Raw genomic sequence first — 27,871 nt, 5'->3', positions numbered from 1 at the left:
TAAAATTTTCATCAAGTCTCGTGCATTAATTTACCATCACCTTTTGAGTTCAGATCCTCTTCAATTTAGGCTTCAAATTGGGACATCCAATCTTGCAATCACATTTATCCAAGTAATGTGCAATTGTTTGTGATTGCATATTTAATTTCATGTCCATATGTAGAGATGAGCTGTACCTCGGTCCGTAGCTCTACGCATTGACAAGCCACAGTACATGAACAATAATTGCTAGATTGAATCTCTTTAGCTCAATCTTGAACTAAACATCCCTAATTTGCAAGGCTCCATCTTAGCAAGCTGTTAAATCTTTTCCATGATTAAACCAAAACTTGAACTATTCTTGCATTCGCTGAGATTTAAAAGTAGTAAAGGTTTTTCCTTGTTTTATAACCAACAGCTGCTATTACAAAACCTTTTTTCCTAGAAAGGGGCTGAAAAAATAAAAGAACTCAACAAACATGTCATTATAACATCAACCACATTGGAAATATTCATTTATAGAAATATTTGGCACAATGGCTCACACATAAAACTAATCAAACTTGTAGCAAAGGGAAGAGAAAGGTGAGGAGAACCTCACCTGCGTAACAATCTCCACTGGACTTCTCTATTGGAGAATGTTCGATACGGATATACAAGTTTTACTCATATTCTCTCCATCCGCATGGAAGCTTCCATGTATGAGTACGTCACATTAGCACCACCTGAGCATTCGATAAATCAGATAACGACTTCACCGGCAAATCAGATGGAGGATATCCGGTTTTCATATTTAATCGATGCCTACAAATTTTGTATATGGGCCACTCTAATAAAACCAAAGTTTCGTTTTCACTGTATTACCACCGCGGTGGTACTTGTTTTGCTCTTTCTCTGTAATGATTTTTTGCTTTTTTAGTTGCTTTTTAAGTCGGTCTACTGTAGCAAAACAAAAACTCACATAAACACCTCAAGCTTTCACGTCGGTCCCAAGCAACAGCCTCATTTTGGAGTTTTTCTTTTTAGCAGCGACTGGTGATTATTAATTAATCAGCGTTGCAGTTGAAGTCGTCGGTATGTGCGAACATGTCGTGAATCCGTCAAATCGGCCCAAATTCTGCAAGCTCAGTCTTGTCCGTTACAATCGGAGCTGACTCGACAATGGCAAGTGGACCCCACCCCACCGGACCCCATCCTCCAACAGTTTTGTGCCACGTGCCTAAAACAGGCTCCTGGAGGAAAAGACAGAATATAAGCTTAGGATCTTTGTAGCCAATATTGATGTAAAGGCTAAAGAAAGAGAGAACAAAAGACAAGCCAAGAGCTTCTTCCGAACGGTGATACCCAAATGCTGAAAGAGAACTCCTTTGAACACTTTATAAAACCGTAGGGAGGTGTTGCCCATCTCCTCTTCTTTTTCCTCTTCACACCCACAGCCGCCGCCACACACCGCCCCCTCCCCCTCTTCCTCCTTTTTCCCTATCCTTTAGTCCCATCCCATCTCCCAGTCCGCAATTCAACCAGCCTCCCTCTCCAAACAAGGTCTCTCTCTCTCGCATGGGCTTCTTTCTCATGTGTTCTTTGGGCCCTCGTTATGATTGCTAGGTGTTTGTTTCAGGCTTTTGTATATTAGGTACATGAGCGCTTATACTTGTTCCCGGAGACGGTTCTTATCCCTATTTTTTGGACAGCAAGACCTGTCTCGAGCCTCGATCTTGTGAATTCGGAGGATTAGAAGATTCGTAAGAAATGGCACCGGTTAGCCTTCCTCCTGGTTTCAGGTTTCATCCAACTGACGAAGAGCTCGTTGCATACTATCTCAAGAGGAAGATCAATGGGCAAACGATTGAGTTGGAAATCATCCCCGAGGTTGATCTCTACAAATGTGAGCCATGGGATTTACCAGGTATTATTTTCTTTTGCATTGTCATCTTCAGAAGGCAGTGTTTTGCTGACGCCTCGAATCGACGCTTTTGTTGCGACTTGCTATGATGGGTCGCGCTCACAGCACACCTGTTTTGGCCTTGCTTCTCGCCATGCATGTTTCAGTTAGATTTATTGTAGAAAGAGTTAGTTATCAAAAAGTTAAGTAGGCCAACAATATCAAGAAATATATTTCTTCTGAATCGTATTTGGTCTATATAACGCAAATATGTCCTCCTCAATGACATCAATTAAGGTTGAAATACTTCATTTTTTGAAGGTAAGGGTTGATTGCAGGGTTTGTTGGGCTGCTAAGGAAAGCAAACTGTCAATAGAATATTAAATCATAGACTTATTATACAACTAAAAGGACTGGCTTCTGTTGCACCTCTTACATCTGATTCAATTCCACAATAGGATTAAGGAATTGTTATTATCCACTTCCTAGAGAAAGAATTTCTAAGGTTTGCCTTCTATAGCACTTCATCCATCCCACTTGATTCCTCTAACTTCCTAGAGAAAGAATGCTTCCGTCACTATCATGTTCTAGGATAAGATATATGGCCTCAAGATATCTTTTCTAGGATATCAATTAATTTGTGCAAGAATGTTGCTGTCCTTTGTTTGAGTGCATGACACGCTAGCTTCTCACTTTGATCCTGAGGCAAATAAAAAACAATATCCTCTTACATCAAAAAAAAAAAAAGAAGGAAAAAACAATCCTCGTTGGACAACCAAGCTAGCTCTGTAAACCTCAATTTCCATTCCATGCAATTGACGAGAAAAGTGAGTTAGACTTCTTTGGAAGATGAAGGAAGAACATAGCTTCTCCAAGCAAATATGAAAATTCCCACGAATGGAAAGGTCACCTTATCTTGTTGTATTTCACTTTCATCTCTAGCTAGTAGGGCAAAATTTTCGGTTTCTGCGACTAAAGCTAAAGTTTGTTTTAGAGTTTGTCACCTTGCAGGAAGATAAAAAGATCCCCTTAACCACCCATTTTAACTTTACTTCCTCCAATTGGATTTTCTAGCTTGCTTACTTTTTCAACTTTAGATGGAACCTACATGTCACTTTAAGTTTCGTAGCATTGATAAATATATATACTGCAATCTGACAAGAACGGCCAAGATATTCCATAAGTATAGAGAGAGACCCAAGTCAATAGAGTATAAAAGAAAGGTTGCATGGTCTCCAAGAGATCACTGTTCCGCAGATTTATTTTTTCTTTTTATCGCTTGGCATATATATCTAGTGGTTAAGATGATTATATCCTTAATGTTCTGTAAAGGCATAGCACGAGAACCTCCGAGCACTGTCTAGTTCTAAAGAACAAACTTGACCCCAGGGCAGTATATAATATTTCTTAAAAGTTGCGACTATGGTATCTTCGTGATGATTTAACTTAGTTACTGTTGGATCTTCTTTTTCTTTTTATATACTTATAAACTTTCATGCAAACCATTCTCCATCTTCATTTGCACTCCATCTTCGTCAATATTTTTTAATCATCATAAGGAAATGATTTTAACAAATGTAGCGAAATGATTATTTCAGAGAAGTCGTTTTTACCAAGCAATGATCTTGAGTGGTACTTCTTCAGTACCCGAGATCGCAAGTACCCAAATGGTTCGAGGACAAACCGTGCAACTCAAGGTGGTTACTGGAAAGCAACAGGGAAGGACCGCAAAGTAAGCTCTCAGAGGCGTGCAGTGGGCATGAAAAAGACTCTTGTTTACTACCGAGGCCGAGCACCTCACGGCTCTCGAACTGATTGGGTCATGCATGAATACCGTCTAGATGAAAAGGAATGTGAAGCTGCCTTTGGTTTACAGGTGTGTTTACTAGAACCTCCTTTCCCATTAATTCTAAATGCCACAACTAATTCAATCCTTTTCTTTCACCCTCTAATGATATATATCATCGTTACTTTTCAACTTAAATTATATATGAAAAATTATGCTTAGCCTTTTGAATGATTAGGATGCCTATGCGCTATGTCGCATCTTCAAGAAGAGCACACCAAGTCCAAAGATAATAGAGCATTACGGATCTCCTTACGAAGAACACTCCCAGTGGATGTCAAATGATCGTTCCCCTACCGTTGATCTCTTCTCTGATGGAAGAGGTGTGGTCTTGGAGAGCCTTTATCCTCGAGAGACATGCTCATCTGAGATGATCCAGGGAGCATCATCTAATGCAAGTGCTTCAATTGATACCAAGTGGATGCATTTTCTCAATGAAGAGGCATTTGCCTCCTCAACTCCATTTCACCACCCTTCAAGCATTTCTAATGTGCCGTCCAAGGTATATTCAACCTAATGATCCCTAGATTAATTGTCTAATGTAGCAGTTACTGAAAATGCATACAAACACTCAACTGGGTCACCACTCAGATCGGTCAAGTCTAGATCAGGTGATAAGTCTCATATCTATAATCTGAGCTAGTAGATATGATCTATTACTTTTAAATTGCTTACACACAAAATAGTATATGATTTAGAGACCCTTAGTCTATGTATCGAGTGGCCAAAAATTTAGAATATTTAATAACATGAAATCATACTTTTTTTACCACATGATGTACATGCTAGCCGTTTCCAAATTACATGAACTTTAGTGTGTAAGTAGTTTAGTGTAATAGATCACATCCTATGCCTCTGATTACTGATACGAGATTCCTTCATCCGATCTAAACCTAACCAAAATGGAGTGGAGATCCGTCCTGGTATTGCTAAGTCTACCAACATAATCGTGTGTCAAATAGAAGTAGAAAATTGATATTATTATTTATATTAAAGATACGTAGATAAATTTTAATTTCACAAAAGTGGCCTAAAGTTATTAGAGGATGGCAATATCAATAATTATTGGTATTCTTGTATTTATCAATGAATCAAATGAAGAAAAAAAGTGCTAGCCATATCTATTTCAAGTGAGTAATTTTATGTGCCGGATGCCTCGAACCCATTCTTCTAAACAACCTACAGCAATAATAAGGCAACAAGAAAAACCTTTAGTATTCAATAACATTCTAGGGTTATTGGTGAAATGCCATTTAGTCCCCTAAGAATGTCAATGTGCCTGTCATGCAGGTGGATGTAGAGTGTGCATGGCTGCAACACAGGCTCTCCATGCCCCCTTTAGAGGTGGACTACCAACAACTTGATCTTTCCGAACCTAAGATCCTTCAATCTGGGAGATTACGAGGTAATACTAAAAAGGTGGACAATTTGCAAGAGATCCAATCAATTGCTTCAGCCTCTCAGGAACTTGTTAACAATGCCAGCTACACTGACATATGGGCTGGAAGTTGTTCTCAGTTTGATGAGTTTTCCTCCCTATTGGAGTTCGGAGTCAATAGAAAAACTGAAGGCATACACTTCTCTCAAATGGATGGATTGGGTTCTTCAAGATCCATGCCTAAGCCATATGAAGTAGAAGAGCCAACAAAGTTGATAGAGATAAGTGATCTAGAAGAGGAGTTTAAAGATAAGAAGAGAAAAGAGAACCTAAAAGGGGTGAAAATATTGAGCAATGAAATAATAGAGGTACAATATTCAAACATTAAATCAGTGACAACCTTCTTTTATTCCTGTTAAAATATAACCATTGAAGATAACTTTAAATAATTGCCAATCAGATAGCTCTAACGGAGCAACAGAGCACACCAATTGAGAGCATTCCAAGTCATCAAGTAAAAGAGAATGCAGATGCTGAAGGTATGCATATAAAAATATTATCTTATTCATTTGACTCCACTTTAGATCATTCCATTAACTCAAAGTTATATTGTAGGAGAAGCCAATCTATACACAAATTCGCCTGATAAAGGAGGCATTGGCAACAAACCCATCTTTTCACAAGTTCAACCCGATGATTTTGCTCTTGGTTTCATTCATCCATTGGAGGTCTACCAGCAGGACCACGACAACAATGCTTATGCCACGGAACCGGCAATTGATGTTTATGAGAAAGTTGAAGTCAAGCATGGGTTATTTGTTTCAAGTGGGGGTGCAGCTGAAACATTCTTTCTTCATGTTGAGCCTTTGAAGAAGGTCAGGTTCCATCTGAACCCAATGGTTAGACAAGACATGGCTGAGAGGAATGAGTTTCCAACAAAAGATAGAGGTAGATTTTCTTTCTTTGGCTCGTTCAAGGCATTTATTGAAGAAAACACTCAGAAGATGACAGGGAAGATTTCCATGAAGGCACTCAGAAGGTCCTTTATTGGCGACAAAACAGTGTTTGGAATGCTACAAATTCTTGCAGTTCTGTTGACATCATGCATTTATTTCGGGGAGGTGTCAGATCAAGCAAATCTGAGGAAGCAAATTTTTTCAATGGATCATCCCATGAAAGGAGAAAGAGAGGGTAGATATCTTGACGGACCAAAGAAAGCGAAGGAAGGTGAAGACAACATTTGGTTTCTCAACGTCAGAGGGAAAAGCATTTCCAGTACGTTTTTAAATGGGAAATGATCTTTCCTCTCTGCAGCTTTCGCTCTCTATGCTTCAAAAGTCACCGACTCCTGACCTTGAAGACATAGCCATGGCCTATCCTTCTGTTCTGACAATATTTCATTTATTTGTAACTTATAAATAACATACTGATTAGCTGTAACCAGACACTTGTTATGGTTACTCAAAACATTAACATAAAATATTTCAAGTATACAAGAATTAAATTGTCATACATTAAACTTGATTTTGCATGGGTTATTGGATAATGTTAGACCTGATTTGTGGTAGGGTGTCTATGATAGGCTGACGCAACCCGGCCGACTTGGTTTAATTTTTTTTGAAGGAGGATAAAAGAGAATTTCAACCATCCAAAACCAGCCCAATGTTAATAAATTTCCTCTCCATTTCTATAAGACTGCAGCCTCTCCCTCTTCCGTGATGTGTGATCTCAAAAACTATAGTGTATAGAAAGAGAGAGACAAGACCAAGAACCAACCCTTTCCTTCTCCAACTACATTTATCATTGGTGTTTGTGCTGTGAGAAGAAGGTTCTTCTCACGTAGATCAACCCCACTACGAGAAAGGGAACGTGAAATATTCGTAGTCAATCGATTTCATTAAGATGCAAGAGAAAACTCGAAGCTTGGTCGATCTTTAATCTTTGTTTTATATTGGTATCAAAGCAATGATGGGTATTTTCATTTTTACTCATGCTTCCTCTAATTCTAGGGATGTTAAACATCCTTTTGAAAAGTTCAGTTTAAACAGCTTTCCATAACCTAGCAATTAGAGGGATCTTGGTGGTCTCTCATGGTAACTTTTTACACAATATTATGTTGTTACTTTTAGGAATTAGATGGATTATTGGCATGTGATCAATCCTGGAAATTGTCAGTCAAATCCATTCAAGAGATTGCCAAGGAGTGGTTGCACGTCCTATCGGCCAAGAAACGAGAAAGTTATAAGGGCCTAAAATTGGTGGTCGAATCAGTTTCAAAAGAAGGTAGAGAACTATCATCTAATGAATAGAGTGGCACAATTCATAAATTAAATAAACACTGTACCTTCTTTTCCATTCAAGTTCCAGGTGTTTAAGTATTGGAAGCGGTTGCACAGTGTGTCTGTGACGTGGAATAGACGTGTTAGTAAGTCAGCATTAATGTGGCGATGACATTGCTGTGGCATGATGATAATGTGGCACTGGTGTGTCGTTGATGCAATGCGGACCCGCTGTTGATGTGACATTGATTTGTCGCTAACATGCCACAACCATAGCGCTAATGTGTCGTTGAGCTAACTATGAAACACAGCCTAGAAGGGAATGAATCAAAGAAAAGAAGGTTCATCACTCTCAAGTCAATGATTCAACGAGAAGATAAAAGTGAAGAATCTGATAATATAGAGGGTGGGAGGATATAACCCTTTTAACAAGAAGATTTAGAAGGTTTATGAGAAGAAGGCAAGGATAAAAAAAAAAGACCTTTGACTAAGAAGTAGAGCGCAAAAAAAAAAAAAAAAAAACCCGCTAATATGCTATGAGTATAAGAAGCCTGGTGACTTTAGTGCAAACTACCTATTACTAAAGAAGGCTCTGAAAAAGCCAAGAAAGAAGGCAATGGTCGTTGCTTAGAGTGACGGCAATGGTCGTTGCTTAGGGTGATAACAATGAATCAAAAACAGCAGGACAAATCCAACAAATAGCCAATCTACGACTCATGGTTTGTAAAGTGTTGGGAATATACTGTCCCAGAAAATTTTAAATCTATAATACTCTACTTCAATAAATAATAGGCAGAAATAGGCTTAGAGAAAATAAATAGAGAAAGTGGAAAAATGGAACCCGAGATGCTGAGGCGTGGTATGTTGGTCACTTTCCTTGAAGTAGATTTCGCCGCCTTACAGTGCACTAGGCTTAGATGGCGTTCTACTCCTAAGATACAACAGCCTCTCGCACCTTTTCAAACAGCAACCAAGGCGTCGTATACAGCGGAGTCTGTTCTGTCCATTGCGAAGTCTAACTATGTTGGCGTGTTCCTTCTGCCTCAATGATTTGCACGGATCAAAGAAGCCTTCGAACCCAGAATCAGTATGCAGCAAGCCCGATTGAAAGAAAAATAGCAAATAGGAAGAATAGAAGTTTTCTGTTTTCAATTCTGTTTTTTGTCTAATCCGAAGAGGTCTATTTATAGACTTCTTCGGAACAGACGCGACCAAAAATCGGTCAACGGTCAAAACTGGTAATAAAGTTTGAAAAAACACTGGGAGTAGGATCAGCGGATGCGAGGTCGGTTGCGAAGAGGTGCTAACGAGGAAGCGACGTGGCTCCTCGTGCTAAGGGTGCGAAGCACGACTCATGCGCCTCTTGGCTCATCGCACCTGTTGTCCGACCTCGGCTCCTCTGGGCTCATTGCACCTGTTGTCCGACCTCGGCTCCTCTGGGCTCATTGCACCTGTGGTCCGACCTCAGCCTCGGCACCTCGGACGAGCACAGGCACAAGGAACCTCGGACGAGCAGGGCCTCAGTCTCTTGGACGACCTCAGCTCTGGGTCGCACAGGTGCAAGGAACCTCGGACGAGCAGGGCCTACGAGCACAGGCACGGGCGCAAGGAAACTTGGACGAGCAGGGCACATGCGCAAAGAACCTTGGCTCGGACAAGCACAGCTCGGCCGCAAAGAGCCTTGGCTCGGACAAGCACAGCTCGGCCGCAAAGAACATGCGCAAAGAGCCTCGGACGAGCAGAGGCAGGGAGAACCATGCTTTACGTAAAAGAAATGAAAAAGGAGAGAATGGGGAATCGAACCTGTCATCTCATCCTCACCCAAACAACGCACCAACCACCAAGCCATACTCCTTTATTAATATATATGTATAACATATATATATTTTAAGTATGAAAACTTTTAATCATTAATTTAACCAAAAAATCTAACATTCCCCCACCTGATTAAAATGTTTTCAAAACTTTATAAAATCAGAAAATAGTCAAACCGGGCTTGTTTATGTTACGACTTCAATAAAGGTAGCTTGCGGCTTTGAACCTTTACCTAGTGAAAGTATATTTTCATCTGAAAGGTATAGTGGTAGCTAAAAAGTTTTGAACCAAATCCTTTGGTTCAGATTTCTATACACTTCACCCATGACAAATGCAAATACTGGGTTCATCATAGGTGGTGCTTTTTCTGGCCTTATGCACCAATATCTCAGTTTCATGAGTGCTCTAGGGGTTAAACCCTTATCCCCATAGACTGCGGCCACACAGTCACACTCACATAGGTGAGTCCTCCAAGGGTGCTCGCAGCACAGCACCTTGCCATAGACTCGGACTCATTCAGAGTTTTAAACTCTTCCGTATACCTCTGCTGTATTTAGCACTCACATCACAGGGAGAGACTAAATGACATAAAGTCATTTTATTATAGTGCTAACTAATCATTAAACAACTTGTTTTTTCCGTTGAACCTTTCGTCTTGGGATCTCCAGTCAGAATAGGTTGGGTTGCCATTGTCAATGATTCCTTATGGGTTTCAATCCCATCCCCTTTGATGTTTCTATGACTTTGCTTCTAGCCAGTCCTTTAGTTAAAGGATCTGCTAGGTTATCTTTAGATCCAACAAATTCCAAAGTTATGATACCATTTTTAATTAGGTATCTAATAGTCTTATGTCTCACACTAATGTGTCTTCTGTTTCTCTTGTTATACTCAGTATTTCTACAAGTATTAATTGCAGCTTCATTATCACATAACAAAGAGATAGCAGGTATAGGCTTTTCCATAATAGGTATTTCAGACATAAGATTCTTAAACCATTCTGCTTCTTGACTTGCAGAATCTAAGGCTACAATCTCAGCCTCCATAGTGGATCTTGTGATCACAGTTTGTTTGGATGATCTCCAAGCAACAGCTGCACCACCCAACATGAATATGTATCCACTAGTTCCTTTTCGGTTCACTGAATCAGTGATCCAACTAGCATCACTGTATCCTTCAAGTATAGTGGGAAATCTTGAGTAATGTAAACCATAATACATGGTACCTCTCAAGTATCTAAGTACTCTATCCAGTGCTTCCCAGTGACTAAGACTAGGGCAACTATTAAACCTACTGAGCTTTCCTATAGCATAAGAAATATCAGGTCTACTTGTATTTGCAACATACATCAGTGTCCCAATAATTTGAGCATATTTCTCTTGGGCCACTGGATCACCGTTATTGCACTTCAAGTTCAAACCATGCTCATAAGGTGTACTCACTGGTTTACAGTTGTACTTATCAAATTTCTTCAATATTTTCTCAATATATTGTGATTGATCAAAGATTATACCATCAGGTATTCTGGTAATCCTGTTACCAAGAATTACCTCTGCCTGACCTAAATCTTTCATATCAAAATTATTAGCTAAGAAAGTTTTGATATCAGCCACCATATTCATATCAGTACCAAAAATTAAAATATCATCAACATATAAACACAAGATAATACATGAATCATTTTCTAACTTTGAATATAAGCACTTATCTGATTCATTTGCTTTAAAGCCATAAGAAACAATTATTTTATCAAATTTTCTATGCCATTGCTTAGGAGTTTGTTTTAAACCATAGAGGGATTTGACTAACCTACAGACTTTTCTTTCCTGTCCTTGAGCCACATATCCCTCTGGCTGATCCATATAGATCTCTTCCTCTAAATCACCATGAAGGAAGGCAGTCTTGACATCCATTTGATGAATTATCAAATTATGGATTGAAGCCAGTGCAATTAAAGTACGAATTGTGGTTATTCTAGTTACAGGAGAATATGTATCAAAGTAGTCAATACCCTCTTTCTGAGAAAAACCCTTAGCAACTAATCTTGCTTTGTATTTTTCAATAGAACCATCAGGTCTTAATTTCTTCTTAAATATCCATTTACAACCTATAGCCTTACTACCAGGTGGTAAGTCAGTTAAAAACCATGTTTTATTAGTCATAAGTGAATTCATTTCACTATTAATAGCTTCCTTCCAAAACATAGAATCTAATGAGTTCATAGCATCTTTATAAGTTTTAGGATCATCTTCAACCATAAAGATATAGAAATCAGATCCAAAATCTTTCTTTTTCTTAATTCTTTTTCCTTTACCAAGTTCATTAATATTATTAAGTTCATTTTCATTTTCATTATTAGGAATAATTAGAGAATTAGATGGCGAACTACAAGATGCATCATTAGATCTATCTATTAAATGCTTTTCTATTTTATCCTTAAATGGAAAAATGTCTTCAAAGAAAGAAGCATCTTTAGATTCAATTATAGTATTCTTATCTATGCCATTAATATCAGAACTAATGACTAAGAACCTATAAGTAACGCTATTAAGAGAATAACCAAGAAACACAGCATCAAAAGTATTAGGTCCTAATTTTCTTTTCTTGATTAAAGGAATATTAACCTTAGCCAAACAACCCCAAACTTTTACAAAATTTAGGTTAGGTTTTCTTCCTTTCCAAAGTTCATAAGGAGATTTATTAGAACCTTTAAATAGAACCCTATTAAGCAGGAAACATGCAGTAAGCATTGCTTCCCCCCACCAAACCTCAGGTAAACCTGAGTTGGCAAGCAAAGATCTTACCATATCTTGCAGAGTCCTATTTTTCCTTTCAGCCACTCCATTAGACTGAGGTGAATAGGGAGGTGTAACTTCATGTAGAATTCCATTAACTCTACAGAATTCATTCAAGTCATTAGAGGTGTATTCTCCTCCTCTATCTGACCTGAGAATCTTTATTCTCTTGTCAAGTTGATTTTCTACTAAAGATTTGTAAGTCTTGAACATATCAAATGCTTCATCTTTAGATTTCATTAAATAAACTTGACAATACTTAGAATAATTATCTATGAAGGTAATGAAATACCTTCTACCCCCTTTAGTCAAAGTTCCATTTAGATCACATACATCTGAATGTATTAATTCTAATAAAGTTGAATTTCTATTTACTATTTTAAATGGTTTTCTAGGTTGTTTAGATTGAACACAAATTTGGCACCTTTTCTTTTCATTTAATGAAACATTAGGTAATAAACCAGAGCTAATCATTCTTTTAATAGTATTATTATTCACATGTCCTAATCTAGCATGCCAAAGAGATGAAGAACATATTGAAAGCACAATTTTATTATTGTTATCAGAAGGAAAATCCAAAGATACATTATTTATTACATACAAGCCATCACACTCATAGCCTTTGCCTACAAATGTTCCATTCTTTGTTATAATCACTTTCTTAGATTGAAATAACAAAGAATAACCACTCCTATTTAGAAGAGATCCACTGATCAGATTCCTTCTTCCATCGGGCACATGGTACACATTAAATAGTGTAAGCACATTTCCAGACGTAAGCCTTAGAAGTACTTTTCCAGTTCCAAGCACTCGTGCCGAGGTGGAGTTCCCCATAGTTACTGTTAGGCCACTCCGGACCTGATAAGTAGTAAAAAGGGTATGATCAGTACACATATGAACATTCGCACCTGTATCCACTAACCAATCGGTAGAGCAAATTGCCAAATTTAATTCTGGACTTAAAGTTACATACCGATCATCAGTACTAGTAGGACCAATACTGGATAGCACCATGTTGGTTTGTGGATTTGCAGGTTGAGAAAGCGCATGTTCATAGTTCTGATACTTCTTTCTCTTCATCCGGCATACTCGAGCCATATGACCGAGTTTCCCACAATTGTAGCAAATCGGCTTCCGATCATTCTTATTAATATGGTGTTTTGGCTTCATAAGTTTTCTTTTGTTTCTAGGTCCACCCTTTTCAAATTTGAACTTATGGGTCTTATTCTAGCCTTCTACAAAGTTCACCTTGGTTAGAAGCTCAGGATTCATGAGTTGCTCATTATCTTTCTCAAGGTGTTGTTCTTGGATCCTAATGGCAGACAATAGAGTTTTCATTGTCATATCCTCGGTTTTATGTTTCAGGGATAACCCAAAGTCTTTCCAAGAAGGTGGGAGCTTGTCAATGGTACAAGCAACTTGAAGGCTCTCAGTTATACCCATTCCCCTTAAGCCTAATTCATGATAAATCACTGTTAACTCATGGGCTTGATCAACTACGGGCTTGGTGTCAACCATCTTATAAGACAGGAATTGACTAGCAGTATACTTGTCCATTCCGGCATCTTGGATACCATATTTCTTATTAAGATCATCCCAAATCTCCTTGGAGGTTTTAAAAGTGCAGTAGACATCAAAAAGGGGATCAGTAAGATAGGACAGAATCCTTCCCCTACACAGGTAGTCTTTCTTCTTAAATTCCTCCAAATTACAAGTTCTAGCTGGTTCATTCTCTTCCTCATTTGGAGGAGAGTCAAAGATTATGGAAAATAACCCAAGTGTGGTTAAGAAGATTTCCATCTTCTGTCTCCAACGCTTAAAGTTATTTCCATTAAATTTTTCAGGAGGAACCGGGTCACTTGCATTGGCCATTGGGGTAACTCTAAGTACTAGCCTATTATATGTAGGAGAGAATCTACTTCAAGAATGTTGGGAATATACTGTCCCAGAAAATTTTAAATCTAGAATACTCTACTTCAATAAATAATAGGCAGAAATAGGCTTAGAGAAAATAAATAGAGAAAGTGGAAAAATGGAACCCGAGATGCTGAGGCGTGGTATGTTGGTCACTTTCCTTGAAGTAGATTTCGCCGCCTTACAGTGCACTAGGCTTAGATGGCGTTCTACTCCTAAGATACAACAGCCTCTCGCACTGTTCTTTCTGCCTCAATGATTTGCACGGATCAAAGAAGCCTTCGAACCCAGAATCAGTATGCAGCAAGCCCGATTGAAAGAAAAATAGCAAATAGGAAGAATAGAAGTTCTCTGTTTTCAATTCTGTTTTTTGTCTAATTCGAAGAGGTCTATTTATAGACTTCTTCGGAACAGACGCGACCAAAAATCGGTCAACGGTCAAAACTGGTAATAAAGTTTGAAAAAACACTGGGAGTAGGATCAGCGGATGCGAGGTCGGTTGCGAAAAGGTGCTAACGAGGAAGCGACGTGGCTCCTCGTGCTAAGGGTGCGAAGCACGACTCATGCGCCTCTTGGCTCATCGCACCTGTTGTTCGACCTCGGCTCCTCTGGGCTCATTGCACCTGTTGTCCGACCTCGGCTCCTCTGGGCTCATTGCACCTGTGGTCCGACCTCAGCCTCGGCACCTCGGACGAGCACAGGCACAAGGAACCTCGGACGAGCAGGGCCTCAGTCTCTTGGACGACCTCAGCTCTGGGTCGCACAGGTGCAAGGAACCTCAGACGAGCAGGGCCTACGAGCACAGGCACGGGCGCAAGGAAACTTGGACGAGCAGGGCACATGCGCAAAGAACCTTGGCTCGGACAAGCACAACTCGGCCGCAAAGAGCCTTGGCTCGGACAAGCACAGCTCGGCCGCAAAGAACATGCGCAAAGAGCCTCGGACGAGCAGAGGCAGGGAGAACCATGCTTTACGTAAAAGAAATGAAAAAGGAGGGAATGGGGAATCGAACCTGTCATCTCATCCTCACCCAAACAACGCACCAACCACCAAGCCATACTCCTTTGTTAATATATATGTATAACATATATATATTTTAAGTATGAAAACTTTTAATCATTAATTTAACCAAAAAATCTAACATAAAGTTGAGGTAAATTCTATACCTTTGAATGATTTTACTTTTGATAAAACTATGATGCTTTTTACAATTTAATAGATGAGTTTATAAAACAGAACTTAAACTAAAAAATCAAACACTCTTCACTGAAAAAAAAAAATCAAAAGCAAAATAATCATTAATTTAAGAAAATTGGAATCTGAGCAAAGAAGTTAACAAGCTGAATAACCAACAAATTTACGTTAAGTTATGAACAGTTGAATATAATGTTGAATAACCAACAAATTATTTTTGACAAAGCTAAACCTGACTATAATATGTTATTGAGAGCTTCCTCCTGTCTCCTGAGTATCATCCTGACTTAGGCATCAGAGGATTCCTCACTGAATACACCCAGGCAAGAGGACTTCCTTGTTTATGTTGTTTCTAGTTGGAGCGTCATTTCAAACCAGCCTTCCCGCAATTGCCTCTCGCATCAGGTCTCAACCCGACACGATCCAAGCAGTCGATCACCGAGTTCTCCAGCACTAATGCTTTACTCGTTCGGCGCCTAGGACTGGCTAGTTCCTAGGAGCAACAAACAATAACATGTTGTTTACGTGGAAAAGTGTTTGGGTAGCAAACTTGATCGGAAAGAATAGGAAGCTTTCATATGAAGTGGGAGTGTTTATAGAATAGGACAAAAGGGAGATTAGAAATCAAAGGGAGCCCCAAATCATGTACCTAAGCCAAGTATTTCAATGTGGAAGCTTTGGTCTTGCCAAAAGAGTGAGCCAAGCAACCAAGAAGTGGCTTAAGCATGGCACATAACAAATTGAGTGAGGAGAACATCAGACTAAATAGCTGTTAGAGAGATTGAGTGGAGAGTCATGTTGAATCAGTCAGAACATGCCCGGTGAACTATGGGTTTTATTAATTGACCTAACAAAAAGGATCATGATGCAATACAATATTAAGCAATTATTGAAAGTAGTACAAGATCTGATAGTGAACAAGATGGGGCAAGTGGGAGAATAGTAGCCCCAGTGGTTGAAACTACCAAGAAAAGTGGAGTCCAGGCATGGGCAAGAACTAACACTTGACATATACAGTTACCCATGCGTCTACAATTCTATGTATAAATAATGTGTTGTCCAAAGATGCAACCCAAAAGAAGAGCGTGAATTAAGTCCTTAAAAAATTATAATTATTTATAATTGAAAAACAAACACTCAAAAGTGTTTGTGTAGTAAATGATAATATGTATGTATAGTTATAGAATTTGAGTGTTGAATGCAAGATGGAATAAATACACGGCACAACAAACACAAGTTTTATAATGGTTCGGTGCCAAATTCAGCACCTATGTCTACTCCTTGAGGCATCCTTCTTGAAAATTTCACTCTAGTATTATCAAAGATTATAGCGTGATTGTTCTACTCCGGCTCACAATCAAATCTAGTTGTTTTTCGCTAGAAATCAACCAAAAAACCACCCCAATCAAAGCTTTCCCTTGGTATGATTATAACACACAATCCAATTCAAGGTTTTGATGGAGCTTTGCCTCAAATTTCAAACCCTTTGAAACTTGTTATAACGAAAACACAAAAATACAATCAATGAAAGAAAAACTTCTTAATGAGTTGATTTGAAGTGGTTGAAGCATGTGTTGGTAGTAGTAATGCTCTTGTTGGATGCTTGGAAGCTTTACTTTCATGCTCTCCAGTGTGGGTGAATGTGATCTTGACTGCTCTCTCACTTAACGACACTTTTCTATTTGCTTTTCTTTTTTCCTCGTTTTTTCTTGTTTTCTTCTGATGTCCCAAAGCATTTATATCTTGAAAAGTAGTTGGAAAACTTTTTATAGCCATTAGAGAGGAAAATATAGCAAGTAGGAGCGAGAAAAACTATTTTAAGCTCATAGAAAAGTAGTTGTTTGAAGTGTCACACACAGATGGGTCGACTCATGATCTTCAAAGGTCAACTCTTCTTTTTCTTAGATCGACTCGAGAAAGCATTGATTTTCACTATATTCTGTCTTTCGCTGGGGTCATTCTGGGGTCGACTCATGCTCAATAGGGGTCAACTTAAGCTGCTTGGGTAGACTCGCAGAGGGACTATTTTTTATTGTGTTCTGTCTTTTGCCTAAGACTATTCTATAATTGACTCGATTGATCCTAGATCGACTCATAAAAGTGCACCTGTTTGCTCCACTGTGCTAGGGTCGGCTCATGTAGCTTTGAGGTTGACTCTTGAAACCCTTCATAATTAAAATCTTCTATCTAAGCCTATGGGCATTCAAAGGTTGGTTCCTCATGACTTGGGGCGATGAATTAGAAGAAATGTCAACCGGCAACCGTATCTAAAAACAACGATTAGTGGATATTGGTGATAGCAAGCAAAGGATTGGGGATTCAGTGGTGTAATGTTAAGAGGCCATGCGACATGAAGACATTGATAGCAATATGAGGGAAGTTCCCATCAGGCAACAACGGTTCTGCTTGACCCTACAAAAGCATGCATATGCTGTCAGTGAAGATTTTCATACTATTTTTTCTGACTTTTCCAAAGGAAGAAACTGAAAATTCAGCGATTTTAAAAACAAAGAAAAGCTCGTCTAATACAAAACTTTATAAATACTTTTCACATCCTTTCCAATTTGAGCATTTTAGGTTGAATTCTTCTTCATATGTTTAAATTATTTTAAGATTATTTTTACTTCCTCAATGCATCCTTAAGAACTCCAAAAACACAACTAGTAAACTTTTACTCAAATATTTTGTATAATCAAAATCAAACCTTTTAGGTCAACAATCTATCCCTTTTTGATAATGACAAAACCTTTAAGTACTATGATAAAACAATGTGTGCTAGGATAAAAATAATCAATATTCACTATTAAAAAATGATTTACCAACATGGTATCTAAATAAGTTAATTTTCTTGATACCAACAATTTATTTATAATATTACCAACTTATTGTCAATGTCCAACCGATTTGAAGGTTCATTTAGGTCTTATTTTTAATGTTCAAATGATTGCTCTTGATTACAATCATATTTTTCATGTCTTTACTTATTTCTTTTCTCTATTCTTCTTATTTCTCTTCTCAATAGTTATACCATCTCTTCCCCTTTTTGTTGTTATCAGAAAGAAACATGCATTTGAATTGAGGAACGGAGTATTGTACGTAAGGCAAAGTAGCTTCATTAGTACTATAACATGTACAATAGAGAAATTATCAAAAATAATGTATGTTGCGGAAACCAGTACATCATAGCAAATAAACTACCGAGATAATTAGGGTGAAGTATCTAGACACTATAAAGGAACTCCTAAATGACTACTCGGAGGATCATAAACTATGGTAGGAATGATGGATGGTAGAGCACCTAGATCCAGGGGCTGAACTAGAGGGTCTGAAGGGTCCAAACTGAGTAAAATGATGATAGAAAGGTTGAGTGGTCCCAATCTCTTGGACAAATCGCCCGATCATATCAACAAGGGTGGTAAAAGCTAATGAAATGAGAGACTCAGTCGATTTTCTCGGCCAATCCCAAACCTCTCTAAGGCTATCCTAAATCTAAGCTCCCATCCTCCACGTCTTAGTGGTGAAGTTCCTAATGTCGTTCTGCTCTGAATTCTACAGAGTTCTCACTCCCTTTTGATCTCTATGGTCCTCCAAAGTTGACTCATCATCATATGTCTCACCTCAACTTTACCATCATCTGAGTGAATGAAGATAGATAAGGCTCTAATCTCTAATCCATAGAAAGTATGCCACATGGTGACTACAGAAATCTTTGCTAATCTTGGATTCTGCTCTCCTCCTGCCGAAATGCTTTAGATGCTACCAACCTACCCATAACTTGCTCAACAACAACTCTTAGCTGCTCCTCATCTAGTCTAATAGTCTGACTAGTAATGCTTTTTGAATGCTGTCTAAGGATAGATATTAAAAGATGCAGCAAAGTCTTCAATCCAAACAAATGCTGGCCTATACTAATGCTATTTATTAACGATTCAAGTTACATGCTAATCCTTTTCATAATGTAAAAAGTCTAAATAATGTCAAACATGGTAGTTTTACCAACACAATATTGCCTAAGAAATTCTAATTGTAGAAATGAAAACATAACAATGTTAACTTTGAAGAAGTTTCAACCATCCTCCTTGAACTTCCTACCCATATAATTCACTAAGGAATAATCTAAAAATACTGTCTTCAAGCTCAGTTTCTTCATTGGCAAGGCACAACGGTAGGCTCCATGGGTGTGGAAGTACTTCTGTCGCACATGTCAGGACCAATACTTGTCACCCCCTCTTCCTGATATAAAATGAAAACAAAGACAATTATGCATACAAATGCAAGCATGAAGAGGCATACAGGCACTAGGATTAGAAGGGAAGGTCAGGCAAAGTGATGGACCTTGGCAAGATTTCTGAAGTATGTGGTGGTGTAGTTCCCAGTAGGAAAGAACACTTCAATTAGATCAGCTAAAACCAGCTGGGGCTGTGCAAGGGCTCCATCAAACCAATCTTTCAAATAACAAGCACTTGTTAGCATAATTGGACTTTTTTTCAAAACATGGAAAACATCAAATAAAAAATTAGAAAAGTATTGTACAAACCAATATGTTGGGGCATTATGTAAATTCAATGAAAATTCTAATAATTGTACACATAATTGAAATTATGTGTCTCTAAAAGTAAAATATTAAGCACATTGTTTCCAGATTTTCATGGTTCCAAGGTATGCTATAAAATGTACTTTTTATTTCTCTAATAAAAAAAAAATGAATGCTGTTTTAGTCACATAAAACATTGTAACTTGAGGACAGATGCAGTAGGGTTGTGCATCCAAATGATGTCAAAACTTAGCCAGCTGATGCATATAAGATGGTGAGCCCTCTTTTGAAAGTCGAAACAAAGTCATCTCGATCATTGTTTCAATTGCTTCTGGTTCAAGTTCAGAATTCATCACTTTCATCAGAATTTGATGGTAGATACTAAGGTCGGTGGAACTGTCGCCCGGTTCGAGGCATTCCAAGCTATACCGGCCATGGACCGGAACAATTCTGGCAACGAAAACGAGATCGGCACTGGAGGAGGCAAAGACGAAAGAAAAAGACGAAAAGAGTGAGAAAGCGGGAGAGGAAGGTCGAGGCCGGCCAGGGAACCGCCACACGGAGGAGAGCTGCGGAAGAGGGGCCCATTTCAGTCCCCTGTTTCGTTTGAAACAGAGGCATGAGGGGCGCTTTTTATGTTTAGAGTTTTTAAGTGAAAGTAGCGGAGCCCTTCTTCTGCGGCTTCTCGGCGGCTCTACAGCCTCTGCCTCCTCTGCGCGACAGCTCTTCGACCTCCACTAGCCTCCTTGGCCTCCCCCTTCTCTCATTCTTTTTCTCTCTCATTCTCCCTCCCCCGTCTCTTCTACTGTGTCGGTACAAGCACGGCACGGCATGGCACGGGTTCGTACCGACTCATGCTACTGGGCAACTGGTACAATGCCCAGTATCGGTTCTGCCGACTCTGGTAGATACATTTCAAAATTTAAAGCAGATCCCTCATTTTACAATAAAATAAAGAATATATATTAATTCAAATGTATGCACGGGAAAATAGCTTCAGAACATAAGAAATAAATGGTTTGGAAAATAAAACAGAGACCATATAAAGAAAAAGGTGAGATGAACGATAATTAGCTGCTTAATGCATGAATATGAAAACAATATAAAATTGGTTTGTTTGGTAAAATTCGCAATTTACTTGCTCATGGTCTTATTCAATTAGTAATTACAACAAAAATGTTGTTTCTGAGTCCTCAGAATACAGAGAAACATTTGGGTCATTAGATTCTACAAGCAGGAACAAATGTGACTTTAAGAATTGTGGGATCCAACTTATTTGCATTACAATACCTATACACGAAATCTACAGTTTAATATTTCTGTAGACAGTTTTGAACTGGCACGATTCAATTCCAGTAAGGTTACAGATTACATTTTATCTAGACCTTAACGTGGACTGATGAGAATTTGGATTGTAAGAAGGAAGAAAAATTCAGAGATAATTAATATAATCCGTAAAACAATTAATAACTCATAAACCATGCATCTACTTCCGAGTATAAAAATTGGCAGGAGAAACTGGGAACCTGCATTAACAATTATTAGATTATGTAATTAGTAACCACCAATCATACCAAGTGTTGCAGAATCTCGCATTCTCTTATCATATCTCCACAGGCTCTGATTGGTGATAAAGCCAAAGCATGAGCTGTCTTCAATATCCATGTTCTCAAGGAATGTTGATAGTGTGTACTCTGCTGGCTTCAAAACGTATGTTTGATCAATTACCACGTCCACAGTCTGATGATACACACAAAATCATTTGGTTCAGCTAGCCTTCTATGCTGTTCATTTAAATTGTTTTAGAGTCACTAGTGAAGTTTAGTCAGTACAGAATTCCTGCTTTGTCAATATGGAAAGAGATAAATGCATTGAACATTAAATGCAATTCAGCTGGAACTTTGAGATCCATTGAATCAAGGTGGCCCTTACGCAAATTCTGCAACATCCATTAGCAACATTTCTTGGGTACTTTTGCATCCATTACCAATTAAGAGTCCATCTATATGATCTAGTTTGATAAAAACTTTCGTCTGATTCACAGCAGAGAAACCTGTGATCTTTCAACAAAAGGTGGGAAAATTGATTTTCAATTTTACGAAATGCAGGAATTCTACTTATCAAACCCACCATCCAGGTAATAGCAGGAAGGTCTACTCATAAAAATCTTGTTCTCGTTTATATCAGTTGTTAACTTATTTAAAAATACATTTTACTTCATAGACCGCTACTTAGGTTTCATCCTCATTCAGCTTTATAGGACAAGAATTCCAGGTCTAAGGTCTAATAAAGAAAAGCACTTGCTGAAAACTTACACAAAGGATGGCATGGAAGTTCTCCATATCCTCTGGATCTGAAACATTGTAGAGATTGTTAGTGATGGTATCATCCACATTCTCACCTCCAGCATCGGTCACACACTGCTCAATGAACAATGTGGGTTTTTTATCCATCCAAGAGCATATGCAAAACCTTCTATTTGTGCCTACATACATGTGCATGTGTTGATGTGTATCTGCATGCAAATACTCTGCAAGTTCCCAAAAGATCTTACCTGCAACTTGTAACCTTCTTTAGCAAAAGACCATATACCCTAGAAAATTATTATGAAAAGTAAATACATAAGCCTCACCTCATGCTATTAACATAGTTTTATTGATGAAAGTTGAAAATAGGTTTTTTGGTTTCATGTCTGAAAAGCATAAGATGATAGCAATGTCATGGTATACCTGGTTATACTCCACCCAAGCTACAACAGGTTTGAATCGGGATTTAAGGTTTGCTGCAGATTTGCTTAAGCAAATGTAGTTTGCTTTAACCTGCAATGGACAATCAATTGAAGATAAAGATTTTCCAAGTTAATCGAAATTTGTAATGTTTGAGGCCCATATTGACTTTTCTCCCTAAAGAAAAGGACCACATTTGTAGGTAACAATTGACTGAATGTAGTGCATCACTATCATCATGTTTTTTTCCTTCTCCCTCTCCTATTCTTCGGTAGTATGATATTTTTGATCAAATTGGCATGTATTTTTACAGATTAGATGCATTTGTAAGTAAAGTGCATGATGAGTAAATAGAGAATTTTTTGCATTCAATAAAAAACCAAAAGTTGAAAGTTGAGCTAGACTTAACTGCATCATACACTGAATTGGCACGGGCTTCTGAGTTTGTGAACGTTGCCAAGTACTTGATCCATTCTGCCCTCTTAAGAAATCCATCAGAGAACAGTGTTATTGTTAGATATATGTCACTTCACACATAAATGTGCATATATGAAACAGGATGCACTTTAGCCTGTGGAAAAAATAATGGTCCTCTGATGCACATACATTCTAATAGATCGCTGCATATGCAAATATAGAAGATATACTTGTTCTTACCTGCAAAGGAGAGCTCTCATCCATAGGTACAAAGGCTGCAAAATTGCAAGCTTGTTCTGCATCTACATTGCTTATGAAGTGTGCGGAGAATTGTGAGAGTTGTTGTATATCTGTTCGGTTAACAAGCTGGATGTTGCCACTTGTTAACGACTTCAGTATACATTGCGATGTTACTTGATCTGATGTTATGCCCTTCAAGCTATCTAGCAAACCCAGCAACTGCAAATTTCTTAAAGAAAGTTAGTGGTATAGAACAGAAAAGAAATGGTGAGAGGAGACCAAGTTTAACAATGGCGATGAAATTTTTTCAAAGAATCAAATTAAAGTGGTTTAAAACCATATGGTTGTGAAGCCATCAGCAGGTCATGCAAAGATTAAGCTTGAGAATGGACATTGCAGTTGTACGCCAATTCTAATCAATTATGTCATGAGATAATTGCCACTCGTTGGATGACCATCAATCAAAAAAAGCCAGACTAGGAAAGGTATGTTAGACTAGCCAAATGCAATATTCAGCAGGAGATCATATAATTCCTTTCCTCTGTTCATGTTAAATGTCATAGGTTCCAAATATCTAAAGAATTAATTACTTATTTCAAGTAGATAAATTGAAACAACTGGAATGATTAGAGAAAGCCTATCTGCTTCTTTACTTGGGAAGCTATTTCCTTAATAATCTATAACTACTAAAAAGATGACGCCAAACTACCAAAAAAATCAATTTACAACTTTTTGAGACTGAGATCAGAGTAAGAAAAAATATTAGAGTTACAGTTTTAGGCAGTGGTGAAACTTCAGATTTGTAAGTAGCTTGATCGAGCAATGCCCAAAAATGGGACAATTCAGTTATTGGTACTAGAATAATTAAACACTTGCCAGTCCTTGTTTTTAAATTTTTTAAAAAAGAAGATAATAAAGGACATGCTCCTACAACCATCAAAATAGGCATGAGGCAGTTAAAAGACAGGAAGGTAAATGAAAGTCAAGTGAATGATGATCAGAAGATCAAAGGGCAATCCCGCAGACATTCTTCATTAGAAAAGAAATGTATAATCTGAGAAACTGATAGAAAGTACTCATTCACATAGCAGCAGTCCTCACCTCGAAGAATGACACTGTAAAAATCCATCAACAAACAGTAGATTAAAATTGCCATGTAGTGTGAGTAGGTAATGGTACAACGACAAAGCAGAATACAAAAATATTGGCAAGACAAACTATGAAAAAGAAAGAGCTAGTATACATTTCACAGTTAATAAATTATATTTAGTCCATGGACATAATTAAGCCTATTTCTATGCACAGTTATATTTGTTTTATTTACACTTATGCACTGACTAGCAAAATAAACATCAAATGACCATCAGAATCAATTTTTAGATACAAGATTTTTGATCAGCAAGAACTAAATGTAAAATAGCAATCAATGTAAGGGTTGAACTTCAATGGGTTCAAATTGTATCTTTCATGCAAAAGAATGATTTATCTTCCTTCACACGGATCCACCGTTGAATCGTGCAACGGTTGCTTCAAGATTTGTGCTGGTAGGTGAATGAAGGAGTTCGGAGTGCTTTGAGATCTTACAAGGCACGACCTGCACAATCCAATGGATGATGTGAAAGAACATCAATCATTCTTTCTTGCAATGATACGATCCCCACCAAACTTCAATTCCCCTTTTTGGGGGGAAATTGAATGGTCAAGCTGGTCCAATAGCTAGACAGGCCCATATTTTACTCCAAAAATATGGAGTAAAACAAATCTTTGCCAAATTTAAAAAAATTGGGACAAACCAAGGCTTTCGTCCAAAGGGCCATCAATGTATATAAAATTAAATATGTTCAGGAAACTTGAAATGGTTTTACCTATCCGACATCATAACTTGAAGGATGCCCTTAAAATCAACTGAGATCCTTTAGATTTAGATTTTTGATACTTGGAGGGCAGTATCAAACCTAGGGCCATGGTCATATAAACTGTTATGGGTCTGGGTCAGGTTCGGGGTCTCAAGAATAAGGTCCAAATGGGATCATGGCTCTGCCCTAGTTAAGAGGTTTTCGAAGTACTATTCAAAATATTTTAGCTTAATTGCCCAAACCCTTAATGCTGTTGTCCCACGGCCTGTTCTAACTATTAAGAACGGCCATTACATAAGCATCATGGAGTTATTGATTACAAGCATGTGCAAGGAAATAAATTAAAACAGAACAAAGTAAACATATAGAGTACAATCTTGTACATGTACCTGGAAAATTGGTAGTGTCAACAGAGTAATTGGAGAGTGGGATCACAAAAGACTTGATCCTCCCGGTGCAGTACTTAGTTCGTGACGCCATCCTCGAATTATTCTTTGTTTCACACAGACACCCATACGCATAGATGTCAAGTTCCAACATGTATTATATGCTTTCGTGTTGAGTAGAGGCAGAGCAAGGAAGAGGCTAGAAGATTTCACCTGCATGAGAAGGTAGCTCTTCCCATCAATGCTGTTCTTGATTACCTTGAAGCTCTGCCCGTAGTATATGTGGAATAGCTGGGCGTCATCCACTTTAGAGATGTTTCCCACCACCGGAACAGTCTTGGCTGCTCCTCTCGCTTGTAACACTAAGAAGAAGAAGGAGAAGAAGAATACAGAAAAGGAATAAGACCTCTTCAGAGGCTTAGAAGAAGCCATGGTTTTGTGTGTCTCGGCACCAGCGCCTCCTTCAACTTGGACGATAATTAGATGATGGAAGGAGATGTGGAAGCTTTTCGGCGGTGGTGCGGGTAGGTGGAAACTTTCGTGCTCTCCTTTGGGTTTAGGGGTTTAATTTATCACGGGGAGAGGCAGAAGGACCCGAGGAGTCCATGCAAGCGCCCGTGCCTCGGAGAGGATGGCGGACTCTTTTCGTCCTGATCTTCTTTTGGTTTGGATTCCGGGCTGGACTTGGTGCGCTGTCATGCTTTGATTTGCTTTTGGTTTGGGTGAGTGGTCTCGGGGGACAGGGATGGCATGCCTCTTTTTGTCTCCGTCTGCTGTCTGAAGTAGAGAGTGGGTTCACGTGAGAGTGCAACAAGTTGCCGCCAGCTGAGGCCATATACCTCTGTGGTCTTCAGATTAAAGAAACGTTACGCCCATTGATTTAAACAGTGGTTATGGATACTTCTGTTGTACGTGAATACAGCTTCCTGTATCCGGCTTCCTTGAGTCTTAACAAATGTAGCGGTTAAAAAACGTAAAAATACCTCTGGTTTGCTCAAATTTTGAGTGCTGAATTGGATATATAAGTTACCTTCAGTTTTGTTCCTGAATCCTTTTCCTGCTATTAATTGTTGGCAATTGATAGAAAGCTGGTGAATTTTAAGGATATAGGAAAAGAGAATTTGAAGAACTTAATGCATTCGGAAGAGTGAAAACTTGACAGCATTTCTGTTCTTTTTCTATTAATTTCCTTGACTTTTTATCTCAAAAAATTTAGTATCATTTTCTATCCCTACATGCACTACATGGCTATGTCTGCAGTCAATCACAGCCACTCCTTTTTATAAATTTCATTCATCAAACACTTATTTCAGTGCACCATTATAGGAACGAGTGACGTTGATTAGCTCCGTACATGGCCATTTGGCACAGTGATGTTGGGTATAATTCCTCGTAGGTCCCCACTAAGCAATTGGAATTAGATTTGACACATACTTATAGGCATCTTGTATTTGGCTCCTATACAATCATGCAACCATTTCTTCAAGCATTTTAATCTTATATAGCGCTATCAAATTAGTCCCTAGGCTGAGTGACACCAAGAGTCTTATATTTTTAGCCGTTAGAAGAAGAACCAAAAAAACTGCTACAAAGTGGAACGGTTTAGAGGCAAAAACTTGTCCATGGATGGCTATTGACTCACAATGAACTGTCATATCCTCTGCCTCCCTAAATTTTCCTTTTAATGGTAGGACTGCATCCAAGCTTTAATGTAATTTCCAAGGGTGTACTTCCAATCTAAATTGCTGACAATCATGGACCATGATAAACGATGATGATGATGAAATGTAATAACTATAGATAGTACCTTCTAGGGGCAAGACATCATAAATAAGAGTGATCACTTGCTATCAATAGAGTACGGGGCTTCCAAAAAATTATCATAGTGCTACAACAATGTGCACATAGAAGTGTATATTCCTAGCTTTTTCAACCACCTCAGTATATCATTTGGAGATAATTTCTTTGCTTTGAAGAATGGTTGCTTTATTTGTTGCTATTTTTTTGGCAGTTCCCTCGCATGCTCTTTCTTCATTGATTCCTTCTCGATGGTCATTATATACTTGTTTTTTTCTCTTTTCTCTTTATTCTCTTTCTTTCAATTCTCCCTTTAACTTTCTCTCTCTCTTTTCACTTTCTATGTCCTCTTTCAATCTATTACATGGATACTGTCACATTCTGCAGGCACGTGCCAAGCACGTAGCACACAATCGCACATCCATAAAATTTAATCCCTACATAACATGCCAATCCTATCCTTTCTCATCTATAACATATCAATAACTCAGACAGTGGTATTAATAAAGCAATAATACTTCTAGAACAATAGTTTAAAATAAATTTCTAAAAAATCTCATAAAATAAATAAAAGAAAGTCCATACAAATTTGCTATTAATCCATTTATTTTAAAAAGATGCAAATGAAGTCAACTAAGCCCTATACTTCTCTCCGCTCAGCCCATTGTCCCAGTCCAATTTTACACCTAGGCATCTAAAAGATATGAAAAAGAGATGAGTGAGCTATAGCACAGTAAGTCATCATTATCTTTAGTTGGATCCAACATATTAAGTACTAAAAAATACAAATTTTTAAAATATAAAATTTTCAATTATAAATAGAAGCACGTTGTCTA

At 38.2% G+C, this 27,871-nt stretch overlaps 3 protein-coding genes and 1 long non-coding RNA gene across 5 annotated transcripts; 1 reads left to right on the top strand and 3 right to left on the bottom strand.

Annotated features, from left to right (window-relative positions):
• Window positions 1–1,262: 1,262 nt before the first annotated feature.
• On the top strand, window positions 1,263–6,597 carry LOC103699374 (NAC domain-containing protein 54-like). Its single transcript, XM_039132143.3, has 7 exons — window positions 1,263–1,521; window positions 1,671–1,885; window positions 3,460–3,737; window positions 3,886–4,209; window positions 4,998–5,453; window positions 5,546–5,624; window positions 5,701–6,597. Exons 2-7 carry the CDS (start codon window positions 1,729–1,731, stop codon window positions 6,381–6,383), a joined length of 1,977 nt encoding a protein of 658 aa, XP_038988071.2. The 5' UTR covers window positions 1,263–1,521; window positions 1,671–1,728; the 3' UTR covers window positions 6,384–6,597.
• Window positions 6,598–8,092: 1,495 nt separating this feature from the next.
• Window positions 8,093–9,348, bottom strand: LOC149768034 (uncharacterized). Its single transcript, XR_016399808.1, has 2 exons — window positions 8,816–9,348; window positions 8,093–8,778 (listed from the first exon to the last, which is right to left on the bottom strand). It is a non-coding gene; the product is annotated as an uncharacterized LOC149768034 (long non-coding RNA).
• Window positions 9,349–13,198: 3,850 nt separating this feature from the next.
• Window positions 13,199–13,843, bottom strand: LOC149768033 (uncharacterized). The gene has a single exon (XM_089929906.1). The coding sequence runs from the start codon at window positions 13,841–13,843 to the stop codon at window positions 13,199–13,201; it is 645 nt and encodes a 214-aa protein (XP_089786032.1).
• A 5,117-nt stretch (window positions 13,844–18,960) lies between these two features.
• LOC103699207 (plant/protein) lies at window positions 18,961–25,876 on the bottom strand. Of its 2 annotated transcripts, XM_039119001.3 has the most exons (11): window positions 25,452–25,874; window positions 25,242–25,344; window positions 24,098–24,111; window positions 22,997–23,215; window positions 22,749–22,820; window positions 22,343–22,432; window positions 22,168–22,206; window positions 21,929–22,033; window positions 21,188–21,353; window positions 19,415–19,524; window positions 18,961–19,312 (listed from the first exon to the last, which is right to left on the bottom strand). In XM_039119001.3, the coding sequence occupies exons 1-11, from the start codon at window positions 25,668–25,670 to the stop codon at window positions 19,226–19,228; spliced, it is 1,224 nt and encodes a 407-aa protein (XP_038974929.3). In that variant the 5' UTR covers window positions 25,671–25,874; the 3' UTR covers window positions 18,961–19,225. The 2 variants fall into 2 exon arrangements, with proteins under 2 accessions (XP_038974929.3, XP_088574065.2); XM_088717939.2 differs by lacking the exon at window positions 21,929–22,033 and having other exon boundaries at window positions 25,452–25,876.
• Window positions 25,877–27,871: the final 1,995 nt, after the last annotated feature.

The sequence above is a fragment of the Phoenix dactylifera genome, chromosome 3 (assembly GCF_051530095.1).
Source record: "Phoenix dactylifera cultivar Ajwa chromosome 3, Ajwa_hap1_PhDact_Kaust_v1.1, whole genome shotgun sequence".
NCBI classification, from domain to species: domain Eukaryota; kingdom Viridiplantae; phylum Streptophyta; class Magnoliopsida; order Arecales; family Arecaceae; genus Phoenix; species Phoenix dactylifera.
Note: the sequence above shows the minus strand (reverse complement) of the source record. Positions and strands in the feature narration are given on the sequence as shown.